Here is a 21670-nt window from a genome sequence, read left to right on the forward strand (position 1 = left end):
GCTACGTCGTGATTGACAGGTTGATTGGTTCACAGGTTCAGGAGGGCGCCTCATGCTCCTCCTGATGCCCATATAAGTAGAATCCCTGTTTTTATTTTTCCCAGCATGCACCTGAAATGTTCAAGATGGCGCTGCTCAGATCCGATACTATTGGCCTCCGAGCAGCAGTCCACAAACCAATGGGTGACGTCACAGATGTTACGTCCATTTCTTATATACAGTCTATAATAAAAACACATCAACTAAGGGACTCGGTATATTTACCACCACTGGCCACAGGATGGCGCTCAATCACTACAAATAAATGAGAGAATAATGAGAATAGAAAACAACAAAATACCTTTGCTTGCAAAATAAAATAAATATTTAAGGAACATAAAAAATACATTTTGACGAACTTCATTAACCTTTGTTATTGACCCCGTCTGTTTTGACTGTTCCTTCTTTCCTCCCTTCCTTCCTTTCCTTCCTCCCTTCCTCCTTCCTTCTCACTTTCTTTCCTCCCCCCTACCTTCCTTCCTTCCTACTTTCCTCTGTCCTTCTTTCCTCCCTTTCTTCCTTTCCTTCCTCCCTCCTTCTCTCTTTCTTTCCTCCCCCCTACCTTCCTCCCTTCCTTCTTTCCTTTCTTCCTCATACCTTCCTTCCTTCCTACTTTCCTTTCTTCCTCCTACCTTCCTCCCATCCTTCTTTCCTCTGTCCTTATTTCCTTTCTTCCTCCTACCTTCCTTCCTTCCTACTTTCCTCTGTCCTTCTTTCCTTCCTCTCTTCCTTCTTTCCTTTCCTCCCTTTCTTCCTCCCTCCTTTCCTTCCTTCGTTCCCTCCTTCCTTCCTCCCTCCTTTCATTCCTTCTTCCTCCTTTCCTCCCTCCTTTCCTTCCTTCTTCCTCTTTTCCTTCTTTCATTTCCTCCCTTCCTTCCTCCCTCCTTTCCTTCCTTCATTCCCTCTTTCCTTCCTCCCTCCTTTCATTGCTTCTTCCTCCCTTCCTTCCTCCTTTCCTTCCTTCTTCCTCCCTTCCTTCTTTCCTTTCCTCCCTTCCTTCCTCCCTCCTTCATTCCTCCCTCCCTTCCTTCTTCCCTCCCTTCCTTCCTTCCTTCCTTGACTCGAGGACAACAGGAGGGTTAAACAAACCTGTTACAGCTTCTGTAACTACGTCTTCATCTTCCTCAAATGGAAATAATAATAAATACACAGTATACACAGATATACCCTCGCCCTCTTTGACGGCCCCCAGCAGATAATAAGATAATATTGCACAAGCATGTTGATAGATGTGTTATTGATTATAGTGTGTGTGATTTCAGAGCAATAGATTAACACTAAATGAACCGTAGTGTGCAAAAGTAAACTGAATGAAAGATGATTTATAGTCATTTATATATAATTTAGCAGTAGATAGTACCAGTCTACTGTACTGGACATGGTCTTTATTATATATATATATATATATATATATATATATATATATATATATATATATATATATATATAGGAGGGAAGGAAGAAGGAAGGAAAGGAGGGAGGGAGGGAGGGAGGAAGGAAGGAAGGAAGGGAGGGAGAGAGGAAGAAGGAAGGAAAGGAGGGAGGGAGGAGGGAAGGAAGAAGGAAGGGAGGGAGGTAGGGAGGGAGGGAGGAAGGAAGGGAGGGAGGAAGGAAGGAGGGAGGGAGAAAGGAAAAGAGGAAGGAAGGAAAGAAGGACAGAGGAAAGAAAGAGAGAAGGAGGGAAGGAAGGAAAGAAGGACAGAGGAAAGAAAGAGAGAAGGAAGGAAGGAAAGAAGGACAGAGGAAAGAAGAGAGAAGGAGGAAGGACAGATGGAAGGAAGGAAGGAAGGTAGGAAAGAAGGAACAGTCAAAACAGACGGGGTCAATTTGACCCGGGAGAACGACACAAAGGATAAATTAGTATTCTTGTTTTATAATTAGTCAAATGTTCAGAATAAACATAAAACAACATTTTGACCCCTGATCTCCATGTACAGTCATTTAACCCTCCAAAATAAAAGCTTCTTTGTGTGTCTTATTCTGAAAATTATAACAGGATATAGCTTCTTCCAGATTCGCTGACTTTACAGCTGATCGTGTGTGTGTGTTTTTTTGGTCCAGCAGCAGCGTGTAACCAATTAAAGCCCCCATTAAACCCCACCCGGACAGACTCCAGCATGTCACCTGCACGGGTGACTGGGTTCACTGCGGAGAACCAGTAAAGAGACGCTACTGGGAGGACTGGGAGCGCCGACAGCAGCATCCAAACTGGGTAATCAAACGTTTCCTGTCAGGTCTTAAAAAAACGCTGTGGTGTGTGTGTGTGTGTGTGTGTGTGTGTGTGTGTGTGTGTGTGTGTGTGTGTGTGTGTGTGTGTGTGTGTGTGTGTGTGTGTGTGTGTGTGTGTGTGTCTCGTGTCTCCTCTCATCCTGCGTCGTCGCTCGCGCAGAACTCCATTTACAGAATCACCAATTTTGCGTTTTCCTTTACGCGAACAGATGCTGAAGTCAAATAAATGATCTAGAAGAAGCTGGGAAGAGATTAGAAGACGCTTTTCGATGCGGATTTATATTTATACACATATGCAAACATGTCATCTTCATGTCTGGATGTTATTTTAAAACCATCACCCAAGTTTAGCACCAGTTCATACCAAAGAAGCCCAGTAGACAGCTTTGACAATCCCACTGAATAAATTGAAGTTTTAGTAAAAGACTTGTGCATATGTGAGGTAAATATAAGCCGAATTTTAAAGTGGACCATACAGATACAGAAACTATCTTTAAAACTGTGTCAACATGTGTTTATTTTTGCCTTTAAATGAGAATATGTGTAAATATTTAAAATGTGAAGTGAGTTTTGGACTGGTGGGTTTTTTTCTGCGTATCATTTATGCAGGAATCACGACCTGTCATGACGGCTGTGACGTGTTCTGGTAAAAATAACTCAACTTAAACTCTCATATATTTGTCTGTTATTATTATTATTATGACATTAAAATCATATTTCTTGCGGTGGCAGAAGGATGGAGGAGGTGCGTTTGATTTGAGACACTGAGCAGCGCGGGGCGGGGCGGCCCCTGGTGGCGCTGTCCGGCAACGTGGTGCTGAAACTGAAACATAACGTTTGAGCTCCTGAAACATACACTGAAATAGATATTTATGATATTATTTCATCATGAGCTGATTAATCCGTATGATTTAAAGCTGTGTGAGTCATTTTTTTTAAAGAAATTAACTTTAATATAAGCTTTAATTTAATATAAATAAGTCGAGGTGTGTTTTAATGCATATTACTACTAATTCTTACCATCATGGGTTAATTTATAGGTTTGGTTTTCTCTCTTTTTGGGTTTATCTATTAGTTATTAGTTGGTCAAATGTCAGAAAATAGGTGATGTTATGTCAAACAAAACTATATATATATATTTAAATTAACAAATTATATAAAACAGATAAAAGGCAGCGCAGCTTCATCTGAGAATCTGATACCAGAAAATATTTGAGATTTATTAGTAATATTTTTCAGACTGAAATAGCAGTTTATTTTATATGTTATTTTATATGTTTTAACAGCTTTTCATAGTCAGTTTTGGCTCAATATGGTTTGCTAATAATGTTAATAATGCTAAACTAATTTGTGTGTATTAGTTATTGTGTTGAAATGCTTTGATGTTTATGTTTGTGTCATTTTTCAGCTGTTTTTCCTCCCTGATAAAAACCTATTTTCTCAATATATATTCTGTCACTATTTTAATGTATGACCACAGTTAGTCATGTAACTATTTAGGAAACACACTTTCCATCATACTTTTTTTTCTCTCTTTGAACTGGTGAACTAACAACAAGGTTAAACTCTTTTTTTCTTCTATCTTCTGTTTCAGGCCTCAGACTCTCAGACTCTCAGACTCTCAGACTCTCGTTCAACATGTGGGAGAAAACATTTGTGCTGCTGCTTCACGCTGTGGAAGGTATGAAAACATCTGCACACTTCCTGTTAGTTCAACACCAAGTTGCAGGATGTTTGTTTGTAGCTTTTATTGATAATAAAGGTTTTTTTTTATTTGTGAGAGACACATTAAAAACAGAACGGTCCAAATCTGTGCTTCTAGTTTCTAGTATGGCTTAACCCTCCTGTTGTCTTCGAGTCAAGGAAGGAAGGGAGGAAGAAGGAAGGAAAGGAGGGAGGAAGGAAGGAAGGAAGAAGGAAGGATGGAAGGGAGGAAGAAGGAAGGAAAGGAGGGAGGAAAGAAGTAAGGAAAGGAGGAAGGAAGGGAGGAAGAAGGAAGGATGGAAGGGAGGAAGAAGGAAGGAAAGAAGGAAGGAAGGAAGGAAGGGAGGAAAGGAGGGAGGAAGGAAAGAAGGAAAGGAGGAAGGAAGGGAGGAAGAATGAAGGATGGAAGGGAGGAAGAAGGAAGGAATGAAAAGAGGGAGGAAGGAAAGGAGGGAGGAAGGAAGGGAGGAAAGGAAATAATGAAGGGAATAAGGAAGGAAGGAAGGAAGGAAGGAAGGAAGGAAGGACGGAAAGGAGGAAGGTAAGGGGGAGGAAAGAAAGAGAGAAGGAGGGATGGAGGAAGGAAGGAAGGACAGAAGGAAGGAAGAAAAGGGGATAGAGGGAGGAAAGAGAGAGGAAGGAAAGAAAAACCTAACAAACTACATATCCCATAATGCAACTTTTATTTCATTTGAGCTTCTCTGCCATTTTTATATCCTTTACAGATCTTTGTTATTCTTGGTATCTGCTTCCTTTGATTTGTTTTTGTTTGTGTGTACACGTTTTTAATTTGCTTATACGTGGATAAATGTGAAGGCAGCTGAAAACATGAAAAATTGAAAAATGAAACTGCATCAAAATCTTAAAGTTAAAATAAAATATACGTTTCCCTGCCTGTTAGATTAAACACATCTTACAAACTCCAAACCTCCCAGATTGTAACGTAAACTTGTGATATATCCTGTAAACTCATCAAAGCCACAGAAGACACATACAAACACAAATGTTCACAGGCCTGAGGAGGATGAGAAACTGATTTAGGTGTAAAACTGGTGGAGTGACCCTTTAATAGAAATATACATTGAATATTTTTAATTTGATTTGTCTCCACGCAGAGAAGACAAAATGAATTCAGTATCCTTTTAGAGAATTTCGTGGTGTTGTTGTTGAATGCTTTCACCACCAGATGGCGCCGTCTAACATCACAAACAGGAGGGGAGTTCCGGTCATCTGAAATGAGGCCAACCTGGAAGTAACTTTAAACTGCATTCTATCAAAAGGCCACCAGGGGGCGACCGTTTTGGTGTCAAAAGGACTTCCGTCTCTATACAAGTCAATGGAGAATTCACCAACTTCTCACTTGATTTCTAACCTCAGTAAACGTTTTCAAAATGTGTTTATGGTCTCAATCGCTAGTTTAAGGCCTCCCTGATTTTATATTTGACGATAAAGCAGGGTATGCATTAGGGCGTGGCTACGTGGTGATTGACAGGTTGATTGGTTCACAGGTTCAGGAGGGTGCCTCATGCTCCTCCTGATGTCCATATAAGTAGAATCCCTGTTTTTATTTTTCCCGGCATGCACCGGAAATTTTCAAGATGGCGCTGCTCAGATCCGATACTATTGGCCTCCGAGCAGCAGTCCACAAACCAATGGGTGACGTCACAGATGTTACGTCCATTTCTTATATACAGTCTATGATCACAAACTAACCAGTGCTGTGTGGTTGTTGTGTGTTGTGTGACAGCTGTAGTGGCGTCTCAGTGCTGGCAGGGGGCGACCTTCTCTGAGGCGGTGGTGTCTCCGGCGGTGGAGAGCAGCGGTATCCTGCGTGTGCCGGGCGTCGCGTCGCTGCCGCAGTGCGTGGCGGCGTGCTGCGACCTGCCGGGTTACGACCTGGCCTGGATGTTCAAAGGCCGCTGCTACGTCCTGAGCTGCCAGCAGAGGGAGAACTGTCAGCCCCAAGAGCGACCCGGCGCCGACTCTGTCCTCGCCTTCCTGCGCCGGACGTCGCAACAGACACTAGTGCTGCAGTCTCTGGTGCGAGGCGAGCCGTACGGCGGTCAATGGAGTCCCCTCTCTAGGTCCTCTGAGGCCCCTGGGGACCTGGAGGCACTGAAGGACCTCGCCCTCTTTGATGGACCCGAGCAGGACTTCTCTGACCCTGGCATGCTGGATGTGGAGTACTCAGAGGGAAGCTTGGAGGAGCGGGGCGGGGGTGGGGGCAGAGGAGGAGCAGAGGCTGACCTGATGACCCATCAACCATCCTTGAAGGGAGGAGACAAGTTTAACCAATCAGAGGCAGAGGAAGGCTCAGAGAGGGGGCCGACGGAGAGCAGCGTGGCCCAGGATAGAGCCTCGTCTGAGGGGAGTCTGAGCCGGGGAGACGAGGACAGAACCAGGAGACCAACTGATGCAGAGAAAACAGTGAGTGATGAAATTAACCTTTGTGTCGTCCTCCCGGGTCAAATTGACCCGTCTGTTTTGAATGTCCCTCTTTCCTCTTTTTCTTCCTTCCTTCTGTCCTTCTTTCCTCCCTCCCTCCTTCTTTACTTCTTTCCTCTGTCCTACCTTCCTTCTTTCCTCCGTCCTACCTTCCTTCTATCCTTCTTTCCTTTCCTCCCTCCCTCTATTCCTTCCTTCTTCCTCCCTTCCTCCTTTCCTTCCTTCTTTCCTTTCCTCCCTCCTTCCCTCCCTTCTTCCTTCCTCCCTCCTTTCCTTCCTTCTTCGTTCTTCCTCCCTCCTTTCCTTCCTTTTTCCTCCCTTCCTTCCTTCCTTTCTTCTTCCTCCCTTCTTCCTTCTTCCCTCCTTTCCTCCCTTCTTCCTCCCTTCCTTCTTTGACTCGAGGACAACAGGAGGGTTAAAGGAGAATTTCACCATTTTACACTGTAAGTTAAAAAACATCACATTGACAGTAGAGTGATACATTGATGTACATTAACTGAGCTTTACAAGACTGTCAGTGAATGTAGCTCCTCAACCTCATGTACTGACCCTGTACCGGTCATGTCTTGAACATTATAAATACGTCACTTCTAACAGACATCTTTCCAGATGCCTTTACTAAAAAAAAAAAACCTAAACAATAACACTGTCCAGCTACAGGCCGATATCCAACCTTCCAACTAACTAACTAACTACCTAACTAACTAACTAACTAAGTAACTAACTACCTAACTAACTAACTAACTAAGTAACTAACTACCTAACTAACTAACTAACTAACTAACTAACTAACTAACTACCTAGCTAACTAACTAACTAACTAGCTAACTAGCTAACTAACTAACTAACTAACTAACTAACTAACTAGCTAACTAGCTAGCTAACTAACTAACTAACTAACTAACTAACTAACTAAAGACCTAGCTAACTGACTAACTAACTACCTAACTAACTAACTAACTGACCAACTAACTAACTAACTAACTAACTAACTAAAGACCTAGCTAACTAACTAACTAACTTACTAACTACCTAGCTAACCAACTAACTACCTAGCTAGCTAACTAACTAACTAACTAACTAACTAACTAACTAACTAACTAACTAACTAACTAACTAACTAACTAGCTAACTAACTATCTATCTATCTATATATCTAACTAACTAACTAACAGAAGAGAGATGTGCAGGAGGAGCCAATAAAACCCATCAGGGCTTGTTGGGTGTTCCTCCTATGGTGAGACATACAATATAAAAACGTAAGAGTAAAGAAACGCAGACAAAAGCTAAACAAAAAACTGAGGTGTTAGAAGTGTAATTTACAATGTACCAGTGCATAGAAAGTGTATTATCATTTAATTTAAATATTCATTACTGGAGGTTTTATTTAGGTTGACAGAAACATCAATGTGAAGATTCTCACTTCTCCTCGTTTGTTTGCTTCTTTACAGACCGAAACACAAAGCAGCACCGATTCTAAATCATCATCATCATCATCATCGCTGTCGCTATGGAAACCAACAGCCGCCTCCTCGAAAAGCAACCATATAAGGGCTTCACCTTCCAGCTCTGCCACGCCCCACTGGACCAGCAACACGCCCACACAGACAGGTACACCCGACAGGATGATGAACTAAACAGTTAAAACTTTTGTGTAGAAAATGTAAAATAACTCTGGCACTGTTGTGGCAGCGGTGTCCACCAATTAGAAGATCGGTGGTTCGATTCCCGGCTCCTCCAGTCCACACGTCAATGTGTCCACGGGCAAGATACTGAACCCCAAATTGACATGTGGTTTAACCTTCCTGTCGTCCTCCCGGGTCAGATTGACCCCCTCTGTTTTGACTGTTCCTTCTTTCCTCCCTTCCTTTCTTCCGTCTGTCCTTCCTCCCTCCCTCCTTCTCTCTTTCTTTCCTTCCTCTCTCTTTCCTCCCTTCCTTCTTTCCTTTCTTCCTTCCTTTTGTCCTTCTTTCCTTCCCTCTTTCCTCCCTTCCTTCTGTCCTTCCTCCATCCCCCTTTCTTCCTTCCTTCTGTCCTTCCTTCCTTCGATATTGAGTGGTAATATACCAGAGATGATATTATACTGTACTGGGAGCAGTGCTGGTTGTACTGGGAGCAGTGCTGGTTGTACTGGGAGCAGTGTTTACTAGGAGCAGTGCTGGTTGTACTGGGAGCAGTGCTGGTTGTACTGGGAGCAGTGCTGGTTGTACTGGGAGCAGTGTTTACTAGGAGCAGTGCTGGTTATACTGGGAGCGTGTTTACTAGGAGCAGTGCTGGTTGTACTAGGAGCAGTGCTGGTTGTACTGGGAGCAGTGTTTACTAGGAGCAGTGCTGGTTGTACTGGGAGCAGTGTTTACTAGGAGCAGTGCTGGTTGTACTGGGAGCAGTGCTGGTTGTACTGGGAGGAAGGAGCTGCGCTTTGACACACTTTGGATGAAGGAGTCTGTGATTGAAGGAGTCTATGATTGGTGATTGAAGGAGCTCTCCAGATCAGTCAGTGAGTCTTTCAGAGTGTTTTTTGTGATATTTGACCTTCAGTCTGTTTCTTTCTTCCTGCAGATCAGCCCCTGAACGTCTCCCTTGGAAACCCCGCAGAACAGACGACGCTCACAGTTAAATTAGACGCTTCGCTCGCCCCTGAACCCACAACTGGTACTGAACACACACACACACACACTTACCAGCCTGTCAGTTATAATATAATATTTTATTAAATTTACTCATTCATTTATTTTTCCCCCCCTTCCTTTGTTTGTTTTTGTAGTTGCTGTCTTTCCATTTGTCTTCTTTCGTTTGTTTCATGCTCTGTTGTAATGTTGTTATTTGTGTTACTTCATAAACCTAATTTATAATTTACAAGTGCAGTTATTTTGTATTGCAGATTATTCTAAAAACTTGATTAAAAAAAAAAAAGTTATAATATGGTGAAAATAGTTTTATGTTTAAATCTTCACTTTGCAGCTGCCTAAACCAGTGGATAAATGATCACATGTTGATGCTAGATAAAAAGTCAGGAGAACAAAGTTATTAAGATTCATCCTGAGGGGAACATGGGCTTCTGGATCGAATTTTACACATAAAAATAAACACAAAAATACATAAAATATAAAAACTTAAAATAGTGACGATAAATAAATACAAATGTAATAATTTTTCATAATTATGTAACATACACTTGTTGTGTTAAAGTCATATATGGCCACAATTTGACCACTGAGACACAAATTGACAGTGTGACTCATTTTCGCTTTTATATATATTTATGCACATTTATGGTCTAAATTGGGGGGGGGGGGGGGGGGGGGGGGGGGGGGGGGGGTTTATGTGCAGAATCAAATATCACGATATTTTTAACCAAATACCTTGATATTGATATATTGACAATATTGTAGGGATGACTATCGGTGCTTTCATATATATATGTTTTCATAATATTTACGCAATGAGATTTCTGATAAATAATCATCAGTAATGTATATATGTATATATATAATGACTAAAGGCCCATTTATGCTCAACGTACGTACGAAAATGTCTACGTCCTTTTCAAACGATGTTACCGTCACATGTGTCCTTTACGTTGGCATGGATGTTAACCAATACATCCACCAGGGGGCAGCACAGAGTCTGAAGTTTATGACAACAACAAACTCAAAAACAAACATGGCGACTGTGGAGGAGATATTGATAATGTTCCTCTTGTGTTTAAAGTTTCTAACCAACTCGCACAACCTTTCCTTTAAAAAGTTCCGCCATTGTTATTTCTTCTTCGTGTCTCACTAGAGCTACGTATCGAGTAGTGACAGCAACACTGCCCCCCTCATGGTTTACGGTGGTACTGCTCCGTTTGGCCCGTATCCGTAAGCTTTATGGCAACGTGCAGAAATACGGACGAAATGAACGCGGAGCACGGACACAAGGCTCCGTCCGTATCCAGATACGTATTTAACGTTGAGCATAAATGGGCCTTAAGTGGATAAAAGCAGATAATAGAAAATGACATTTTTACTGTAATTCAGCCTTTAAAAGCAGGAAATACACATATTCCATATCATGATATTACGATATTTTAAAAAGTGTGTTTAATGTTTTACAGATGCAGTGAAGTTGTTCCAGTCAGCATTCAGAGCTCCACCTGCCACCCAGCCTCTGATCCGTGCAGTGACCTCTGACCCTGCCACCACGTCGCCTCGCAGCACCATCGCCCCGGCAACAACAACCACCGCCGCTGCCGTCGCCACTGCGCCCTCTGCTATGACCGCAACAGAGCCCGGTAAACAGGAAGCACACTGAATTATTCTTATATATAAACTTATAAACAACAGCAGTAAACCTGACAGAACATCTCTCGTCTCTGTGTTGAGTATCAGAGGTGGGGGGGTCAAACCGTGGTCCGGTGGCCGTTGTGGGTCCTGAGAGGAAGTTGTTTCTCCCGGTGAGCAGCGTGGTGCTCGATGGCAGCGGCAGCACCGACGACCGCGCCATCATCAGCTACCACTGGGACGCCGTCAGGTACGACACACACAGTACTGTGATAGTTACAGTCTTTTACTGTTCCTTCTTTCCTCCCTTCCTTCCTTCCGTCTGTCTTTCCTCCCTCCTTCCTTCTCTCTTTCTTTCCTTCCTCTCTTTCCTTCCTTCCGTCTCTCCATCCTCCCTCCCTCCTTCTCTCTTTCTTTCCTTCCTCTCTTTCCTTCCTTCTGTCATTCCTTCCTCCCTCCCTCCTTCTTTCCTTCCCTCCGTCCTTCCTCCTTCTCTCTTTCTTTCCTCCTCCCTTCCTTCTTTCCTCTGTTCTTCCTTCCTCCCTTCCTCTTTTCCTTTCTCCCTCCCTCCCTCCTTCCTTCTTTCCTCCCTCCTTCCTTCCTTTCCTTCCTCCTTCTCTCTTTCTTTCCTCGTCCCTTCCTTCTTTCCTCCGTCCTTCCTTCCTTCCTCCTCAGGCTGCTGTTTGGGTTATAGGAAGGATTCTGATTGGCTGTCAGGCTTCTGTATGGTTTATAGGAAGGATTCTGATTGGCTGTCAGGCTTCTGTATGGTTTATAGGAAGGATTCTGATTGGCTGTCCGTGTTTCTCTGAAAGCGATCCAACAATATCGTTCAACACTATCGATGTCGTTATATTTGTGGTATGAAATCCTCCATCCACTGGCATTACAACCATTTTTAAACCTATATATTTAAAGTTATCACCATAGTTACAGTTCTTGGTTTGGACCTTTAATGTGATTGCTGACCTCAAAATAGTTCAGAATCTTAAATATTTCTTTGTTTATTTTACATCTCATAACTTCATGTGTTTTTAAATGTTTATGGATCCTCAAACTTTCTGATAATTTCGAGGTTTACATGAAAATATCAGAGATTTCCAATGTGGTCTCAGACATTTGAACTTCTTTTTGAACTAATTAGACGAACAGATCTATAACCCATGTCATATTTCTCCAGTGGTCCTCCGGGATTGAAGCTGGAGGGCGGGGATCAGGCGGTTGCCACGGCGACAGGCCTCCGGATGGGACGCTACACCTTCAGACTGACCGTCAGTGACCAGCAGGGGGCGACAGACAGCGCCTCGCTGACCGTCAGGGTCCAGGAGGGTGAGACGGGTTTGGATGTTCTTTTTAAACTATTTCTAATGAATCAATAATAGAATAATCTGTAGTCATTCGTCTCTTCCTGCAGCCAGAAGTCCTCTTCCCATCGCTCACGCCAGCGGCAGCCACACTCTCACTCTGCCCAACAACTCTCTCGTCCTCCGCGGCTCCATGACCGAAGGAGACCAGACGGAGGTTCACTACCTTTGGGTCCGAGACAGCCAGAGTCCTGCTGCTGGGGTTCGTCCTCACCGCTGATAGATTAGAACTCATCTTCATCCAAGGGCCACAAACAGCTTAATTTGATCTGATGTGGGCCGGATCAAGGAAGGAAGGAAGGAAGAGAAGGGAGGAAAGAAAGAAAGGACAGATGGAAGGAAGAAAGGGAGGAAGGAAAGATGGAAGGAACGAACGAAGAGAAGACAGGAAGGAAAAATGGAAGGAAGGAAGAGAAGACAGGAAAGATAGAAAGGACAGATGGAAGGAAGAAAGGGAGGAGGGAAAGATGGAAGGAAGGAAGGAAGGAAAGATGGAAGGAGGGAGGGAGAAAGTAAAAGAGGAAGGAAAGGAGGGAGGAAGGAAGGAGGGAAGGAAAGAAGGAAGAGAAGGAAGGAAGGAAGGAAGGAAGGAAGGAAGGAAAGAAAGAAGGGACGGAGAATGGAAAAGAGGAAGGGAGGAAAGAAGGAACAGTCAAAACAGACTGGGTCCTGGGAGGACGACTCGAAGGTTCAGAAATAAGTTAGACTCAGCTTATCCTTTCTTCTTTTTCTCACATTTAGAGTTTATTAGAAGACGCTGCATGATTCTGCAGATTAAAGTATTTTAGGGTCTGATGAACGTCTGTGTGCAGGATGTGCTGTACGACTCGGACACTCAGGCCTCGCTCTACCTGTCCAACCTGGTTGAAGGAACCTACCTTTTCCAGCTGAGGGTGACGGACGCTCAGGGACGCTCCAGCACCGCGACGGCCACCGTGGAGGTCCGACCAGGTAGGACGGAGAGCTGGAGGACTCTCTCAGCTCCGTCTGGTCTCCATCAGGTGTAGTTTTGAGTTTTTCTGCAGCTTTGTGATGCTTAGAGACAACACAAGCAACCATCTGTTACCTCTGTGTTTTCCTTACTTACTTTCTTTATATATCTAAGAGTGCAGGATATATGTATATATCTACACTACCGGTCACAAGTTTTAGAACGCCCCAATTTTTCCAGTTTTTTTATTGAAAAAATGTTTTCAAGTTTACCATCTTGGTCTTTTTTCCTAAGGTAGTTGTGTCATAGCTTGGACTGATGTTTTGGGTCATTATCTTGCTGTAGGATGAACCTCTGACCAACTACGTGCATACCAGAGGGGTCTGCATGGCATCGCTGCAGAATGCTATGCTAGCCGACCCTGGATCCAGAAAAACATCAGACCATCATGCTTCCTCCTCCATGTTAATGTCACACACTGAGGAACCATCCTTTCTACTCGATGGCTACATAACTCCTGTGTGATGAACAGAATATTTTACATTTTGATTCATCAGTCCATAACAGCTTCTTCCAGTCTTCAGTAGTCCATTGGTGGTGTTTCATGGCCCAGGAAAGCCTCTTCTTCTTATTCTGACTCTTAGCAATGGCTTTCTAGCTGCAACTCCACCTGTCAAACCTGCAACTGGAAGTCTTCTCTTCACAGTAGAAACTGAGACTTGCTTACTACGACCACTATGAAGCTTGAAGCTGTTGTCCTGTGAGCTGCCGATCACGCAAGCTGTTGACTCTCAGAAACTTGTCTTCTGACTCTGTTGTGGCTTTGGGTCTGCCAGACCTCTTCCTGTCAGAGTTTCCCCAGTTTCTGAGTGAAACTGTACTCACTGACAGTTTCTCTGTAGGACAGACCTACATTTTTAAGTTTTGGGTAACCTTTCCTTTTTTTTTAACCTCTGGCAGTTCACCACTTACCTTTGTACCATTTGAAGCTATTCATTGGACTTGAACTGCTTGAATTTCAATAAAAAACTGGAAAGATTGGGGTGTTCTAAAACTTTTGACCGGTAGTGTGTGTGTGTGTGTATATATATATATATATAGCTTTAAAGAAAAGAAGGAAAAAAAAGAGAAACTATCTTAAAAAACATATCTAAATATACACACACGTAGAGATTATTAAAGCACAATATTTAGTCTACCATAATCACACTGAGTGAGTGGGATGGACAAAAAAAAACAACTGTCATTATAACCTTTCACATACACACTCACACTGACATTTCCTGACACTGTTTACATAAAGGATGTTCCACATTCTGCTCAATCAGCTGTTTTAGTACAAACAAAAATAAAAGCTGCAGGAAAATGAAAACGAGCTGTTGGCTGCATGTTTGTGTCTTTGAGTGACATCATCACGTTGGTGTTTAGATGCTGAATTTATATCTGTGGTACAAAGTAAACCCTTAAAAGGCGTTGTGAGATGACTGCAGTGTGTCCCTGCCGGGCCTCCGTAGAGCCGGGTGGAGGCGAGGAGGTGGAGCTGGAGATGCTGGTGTCGGTGTCTCAGGTCAGCGTTGCTCAGAGAGACACGGTGGTCCGACAGCTCGCCGCTCTGCTGCACGTTCTGGACAACGACATCCAGGTCCGAGCGCTGCAGGGACACTCACACCTCAGGTACCAGCTCTGATTGATTCACTGACTGCTTCACTCTGATTGGTTCTCTGACTGCTTCACTGACTGACTGCTTCACTCTGATTGGTTCACTGACTGCTTCACCGACTGACTGGTTCACTGACTGCTTTCTGACTGCTTCACTGACTGAATGGTTCACTACTGCTTCACTCTGATTGGTTCACTGACTGCTTCACCGACTGACTGCTTTCTGACTGCTTCACTGACTGAATGGTTCACTACTGCTTCACTCTGATTGGTTCACTGACTGCTTGACTGACTGACTGCTTCACTCTGATTGGTTCACTGACTGCTTCACCGACTGACTGGTTCACTGACTGCTTCACTGACTGCTTCACTGACTGAATGGTTCACTACTGCTTCACTCTGATTGGTTCACTGACTGCTTCACCGACTGACTGCTTCACTACTGCTTCACTCTGATTAGTTCACTGACTGCTTCACCGACCGACTGCTTCACCGACTGCTTCACTGACTGCTTCACTGACTGCTTCACCGACCGACTGCTTCACTCAAACTAAACTACAACTACTTCCTTTGTGTTATTGCTCTGTTTGTTTGTTCTGTGTTCTCTGTGCAGCACAGTGCTGCGGTTCTCAGTGCGTGGCCCCTCGGGGCCGCTCTCTGGCTCCAGACTGGTGAGTCTGCTGAGGAACCAGCTGCTCCGAGAGAAGAGCGAATACCTGCTGTTCAGAGTGCTGAGAGTCGACACCGTCTGTGAGTTCAAACCGTTCACAGAAAGCTGATCCAGTTCTCTCTGAGACTTTTCTTTGAATTAATCATAGACTGTATATAAGAAATGGACGTAACATCCGTGACGTCACCCATTGGTTTGTGGACTGCTGCTCGGAAGCCAATAGTATCGGATCTGAGCAGCGCCATCTTGAACATTTCAGGTGCATGCTGGGAAAAATAAAAACACGGATTCTACTTATATGGGCATCAGGAGGAGCATGAGGCGCCCTCCTGAACCTGTGAACCAATCAACCTGTCAATCACCACGTAGCCACGCCCTAATGCATACCCTGCTTTATCGTCACATATAAAATCAGGGAGGCCAAAATGTCCCAAATGAACATCATACTGCATTGAAGAAGGCTTTAAACTAGCGATTGAGACCATAAACACATTTTGAAAACGTTTACTGAGGTTAGAAATCAAGTGAGAAGTTGGTGAATTCTCCATTGACTTGTATAGAGACGGAAGTCCTTTTGACACCAAAACGGTCGCCCCCTGGTGGCCTTTTGATAGAATGCAGTTTTAAGTTACTTCTGCGTTGGCATCATTTCAGAGGACCAGAACTCCCCGCCTGGATAAACTAATAGTAATGCTAAAGAAAATCTAAATATTTAAATGTGCAGATAATAAAGTTATTTGCTGAGGATCATGTGACACATCAGTTTCATCTCATTTACACCTTTCCACCATCTTTTTTTGTCCCTTGTCCTGCAGTGTGTTTGCTCCGCTGCTCGGGCCGAGGACAGTGTGACCCAATCACCAAGGAGTGCACCTGCGACCCCTTCTGGACGGAGAACCTAATTCGCCGTTACCTTGGCGACGGGGAGAGTAACTGTGGTGATTATTGGCATTTCACATTTCACATTTCACAAATGATTAAATGTTTGTTGTTTGAAATCATTATCCACCTTTATTCCCTATTCGCTCATATTCTTTTGCTCTAATTGAAATGTAAACATCTTTTGGGTTTGGGCTGTTAACTTTCCTGTCGTCCTCCCGGGTCAAATTGACCCTGTCTGTTTTGACTGTTCCTTCTTTCCTCCCTTCCTTCCTTCCATCTGTCCTTCCTCCCTCCCTCCCTCCCTCCCTCCCTCCTTCTCTCTTTTCTCCCTTCCTTCTTTCTTTTCTCCATCCCCCTTTCTTCCTTCCTTCTATCCTTCCTTCCCCCCTCCCTCCTTCTTTCTTTCCTTCCTCTCTCTTTCCTTCCCTCCTTCCTTCCTTCCTTCCTTCTATCTTTCTTTCCTCCCCCCTCCCTTCCTCCTTCCCTTTCCTCCCTCCCTTCCGTCCTTTCTTCCTTCCTTCCTTTCCTCCCTTCCTCCTTCTTTCCTTCCTTCCTCCCTTCTTCCCTCCCTCCCTTCCTTCTTTCGCCCTTCCTTCCTTCTTCCTTCCTTATGTCCTTCCTTCCGCCCTCCCTCCTTCCTTCTCTTTCTTTCCTCCCTCCTTCCTTCCTTCTTCCTCCCTTCCTTCCTTCCTCCTTTCCTTCCTTCTCCCTCCTTTCCTTCCTTCTTCCTCCCTTCCTTCTTTTCTTTCCTCCCTTCCTCCTTCCTTCCTTCCTTCCTTCCTCCCTCCTTTAATTCTTTCCTTCCTTCTTCCTCCCTTCCTCCCCCTTCCTTCTTTTTTCCCTCCTTTCCTTCCTTCTTCCTCCCTTCCTCCCTTCCTTCCTTGACTCGAGGACAATAGGAGGGTTAATTGGATAAAACAAGACCTCACCCTTGGCTCTATGAAACTGTAATGGACATATTTTCTGATGTGAAAGGATCAATCATTAATAATTCACCCTTTAATAATTCAGTGATTGAGATTCAGCAGGATTAAAGCTCACTCTGGTCTTCCTGTCAGAGTGGAGAGTCCTGTACGTCATCCTGACCAGCTTCCTGCTCATGGTCTTCATCCTGTCAGTCAGCTGGACCTTCATCTGCTGCTGCAAGAGGTGAAACACTCGATGCCAGATCAGCACAATGTTTTATAAACACTACTGTGAAATGTCACCACTGTTACCTCTGTGTGCTGACTGTGTTTAGGAGGAGACAGACCAAAGTGAGGAAGAAAACCAAATACACCATCCTGGACAACATGGACGAACAGGAGAGGGTGGAGCTCAGACCCAAATTCAGTGAGTCACTTCTCTTGAGCCCTTTTCAGACATAATATATGTTATATTTATGGTTTTGTCTGTTATGGGTTTTTTTGTAAAGTGATGGAGGACTAAATCCATTGTCCATCCAATCCTCCCTCCTTCCTTCTTTCCTCCGTCCTTCCTTTCTCCCTCCCTCCCTCCCTCCTTTTCTTCCTCCCTCCCTCCCTTTCTTCCTTCCTCCCTCCCTCCTTTTCTTCATAATTCGTCCCTCCTTTCCTTCCTTTTTTCCTCCGTCCTTCCTTCCTTCCTTCCTTCCTCCTTCCATCCTAACTCCCTTCCTTCCTTCCATCCTTCCTTTCCTTCCTTCCATCCCTCCTTCCTTCCTTTTCCTTTCCTTCCTTGACTCGAGGACAACAGGAGGGTTAAAAGGAATTATAAACAGCAGTTTAAGAGATGGGGGACAACATGTACAACCCTCCAAAGTTTAGCTGAAGCTAAAATGAGTCTCCTGCAGTTTGAGTTAGCTAAACTGAGACATTATCTTTCAAAGTTGCCATCTATATAGTTCAACACATTCAGGCACTAAAAGGCATCTTGCTGGATAATTGTCTCAACTGTCTCAAAAATGTGTGAAACAGAATCTTTTGGAGACAAATGAAGAAAAACTCTTGACAGTATTTACAATATAAAAGGTATAAAAGAATCAAACCTTTCATCTCTGCAGGTATCAAACACCGCAGTACGGAGCACAACTCCAGCCTGATGATGTCCGAGTCGGAGCTGGACAGCGATCAGGACACCATCTTCAGCCGGGACCGGCCCGTCCGCAGCAGGAACCGGCTCAGTGCTCAGGCCGCCCGCAACGGAAACGCCTTCGGATGATGGGGAAACCGACCTCATGGTGACAGAGACGGGAATCTTCTGGGTTGTCGAGGCTTTGCATTCAGGCAGGAAGAGATTTAACTTCTTAAAGTTTGAAGGACTTCATTACCCAGAAATCCTTTGTTTTTGAGGTCAGTAAAAAAAAAATTGAGTCGTGTCTCATTTCAGGAACAAAACTCCTTCGAAGGACATGAGGACTTAAAGCCAGGAGGCCGAACATGCGACTCCTTACGCAGGATGCAGAGGTTGGAAGATTAAATTTGGGTTAATAAGAAAACCAGGATATTTGGAGAAGCGTTGGAATAGGACAACCTCTGCATCCTGCGTTCACGTATTTGGTCTTGAAATGTGGATTTATGGATTTAAACGGAAAGACTTTGACATCACAGTTACATGAGAGGATGATTATCAAGTTTCATCTCTTTGCATCCAGTAGAGAGAAAAGGTTCAGGATGTGTTGCGCCATGCTTTGCTGGAAGCAAGGGGGAGGGGGGGGGGGGGGGGCTGCTAGGCTAGCATCAGCTAAACAAACAAACAAACAAACAAACAAAACAATCAACCTTCAATTACTCCAAAATGATCAGATTCACATGTCTAGCTTGTGTCAGTCGCTGCTCCATCTGACAGGAGCAATAACATCAACTTATTGGTACCTCAAAGCTAATCAGCACTAAATCTGTGAACTTTGGCATCACTATTAACCCTCCTGTTGTCCTCGAGTCAAGGAAGGAAGGAAGGAAGAAGGAAGGAAAGGAAGGAAGGGAGGAAGAAGGAAGGAAGGAAGGTAGGAGGGAGAAAGGAAAAGAGGAAGGAAGGAACGAAGGAAGGAGGGAGGGAGAAAGGAAAAGAGGAATGAAGGAAGGAGGGAAGGAAAGAAAGGAATGAAGGAAGGAAGGAGGGAAGGAAGGAAGGAGGGAAGGACAGAAGAAAGACGGAAGGTAATGGGAAGGAAGGAAAGAAAGAAAGAAGGGAGGGAGGGAGGAAGGAAGGAAGGAACGAATGAAGGAAGGAAAGAAGGAGGGAGGGAGGAAGGAGGGACAGAAGGAAGGAAGAAAGGGGGATGGAGGAAGGAAGGGAGGAAAAAGAGGAAGGAAAGAAAGAGAGGAGGGAGGGAGGGATGGAGGGAGGGAGGGAAGAAAGACAGACGGAAGGAAGGAAGGGAAGAAAAGAAGGAACAGTCAAAACAGACGACAGGACGACATGAAGGTTAACCAAAAACAACAATAGAAATATCGGTATATTAATATTAATAATAATAATAATAATTGGAACTTACCTGGAAAAAACTCACACGACTCAATAGTCGTATTATTATAATTTCCTCTTTATTTCACATTAATATCCAGTCAGAAATACAAAATTAAGATATTTTTACATCAACTATACTACAACACAGTATATTACAATTAAAACCAATTACACTTTGTATTAAAAACAGAATCTGCTGTACAAACCCAAAGAAACTGAGGACGGTATATCACGTCATAATAAGTCACGAATATTACTTTCTGTTGTTGCGTCATCTCGACTAAATTTTTATGTGAACACTTTGCTTTAATTGGCAAAAATTTGGGGCTCAACTGTAGAAAAATATGACTTTATTAGGCTGTAGGAGAATATCTGGGCTCCTTTTTGTGCGTTGATGAGCTTGATTTGACAAGTTTTCACAGTTTTGTAATGCTAGCTTAAAATGTATCGAAAGCTTTTGTCTGAGTGGCGAACTGTAATCAGACGTCATCTTTTAATTGTAATTTTAAATACCTCTTGTAATTTTGAGATCTTTATCATGTAATGACGGAATCTACGTCTCTTAATTTTTTTTTTTTTAATGATCTGTCTTAATGGCAAGATTTTGTACGTCACCATTACGACAACGAAGATTTGACGACATTATCTTCTAACAACAAAACCCTAATTCGTAATTATGACACCATATTGCAGATGATATGCATCTTCTAATCAACGTCGTGCTTAACCCTTCTGTTGTCCTCGAGTCAAGGAAGGAAGGGAGGAAGAAGGAAGGAAAGGAGGGAGGGAGGAAGGAAGGAAAGGAGGGAGGGAGGGAGGGAGGGAGAAGGAAGGAAAGGGGGAAGGAAGGAAGGGAGGAAGAAGGAAGGAAAGGAGGGAGGAAGGGAGGAAAGAAGGAGGGAAGGAAAGAAGGAGAGAGGGAGGAAGGAAGGACAGAAGCATGGAAGAAAGGGGGATGGAGGAAGGAAAGAAAGAGAGAAGGAAGGAGGGAGTGAGGAAGGAAGGGAGGAAAGAAGGAACAGTCAAAACAGACGGGGTCAATTTGACCCGGGAGGATATTATAAAATATTTTATAAAATGATGTCTGTGTGAGTCTAATGACACCATTGACGTCTCATACCAATGTTGTATCTGGTCATTAGAAAATCTCTCAAATTAGATTCTTCTTTGTCGAGTTCACTTTGTCTTATTGAAGCAATTTAGCTGCAAAGTCCAGGAGTGTTCAAAAGTAAGGATGGACTTTAAAACCTGTCAAATCAAGCTGATTTACAAAGGACTGTGGCCCAGCTCAGTCATTACGACTGTTTGTGCTACTCAGCTGATGAAGGCTAGATTACTTCAACTTAAATTACCCCAAAAACACAGAACTACTGTTCAACACGGTAAGAATAATCACTCACACGGCATTTAGGAGACAACATTGGCAAACATGATTTTTCTGCTTTCAGGTATTAGTTGTTGCCCAGACTTACACACTCACATCAATCTACACAATAAGAAAGGTTTTAATTTAACTACTATAGTAGATATAATGAATGGCATCTTTAAAATGGTCTTTATTACTTTGTCTACATACAGAAAATACACAGACATTTATTTCTTCCAAACTATGAGGCGCATGCGTTCAAATCCAGACCACAAATGAGTCCATGTATTCAACATTTATATTTTTGACATTTCATTTGTTTCTATTTTATCTGATTTATTTATGAACACATTGAACAAAAGCTGATTGCTTACAGATGTCATTGAACTGTGTGTAAAGCTAATGGTCCATACACGTGCGTAATGCTTTGTAGTCCACCATGTAATGCTTTAGCTTTAGACCCACTTTGAACGTGTATCAGTATGTGTTCAACTATATCAGCAGATGTATTTTAGCCATTTTTTTTTTTTTACATTAACAGTCCCACCACAGGCTTTACAAAAACCTAGAAAAAGCTTTTGTTTTAATCTCATGTGTCACAGTAAATCTGCAGTTTCCCTTCTGTACCTCAACAAATTTGCTGCGTCTTTTTTTTTAAAATTTGAAACTAAAATCTTTTGTGCTACTCGAGCA

The 21670-nt window shown here is 43.3% G+C and overlaps 1 protein-coding gene across 1 annotated transcript; it reads left to right on the plus strand.

Annotated features, from left to right (window-relative positions):
• Window positions 1–3886: 3886 nt before the first annotated feature.
• On the plus strand, window positions 3887–18363 carry LOC133983989 (dyslexia-associated protein KIAA0319 homolog). Its single transcript, XM_062423205.1, is given in 16 exon segments — window positions 3887–3949; window positions 5720–6399; window positions 7869–8028; window positions 8977–9069; window positions 10514–10690; window positions 10724–10779; window positions 10781–10929; window positions 11860–12008; window positions 12094–12245; window positions 12856–12994; window positions 14489–14648; window positions 15247–15383; window positions 16119–16241; window positions 17244–17334; window positions 17426–17517; window positions 18206–18363. Coding segments are annotated over 16 exon segments (2559 nt in total). The 5' UTR covers window positions 3887–3906.
• Window positions 18364–21670: the final 3307 nt, after the last annotated feature.

The sequence above is a fragment of the Scomber scombrus genome, chromosome 7 (genome assembly GCF_963691925.1).
Source record: "Scomber scombrus chromosome 7, fScoSco1.1, whole genome shotgun sequence".
Classification (NCBI taxonomy): Eukaryota; Metazoa; Chordata; class Actinopteri; order Scombriformes; family Scombridae; genus Scomber; species Scomber scombrus.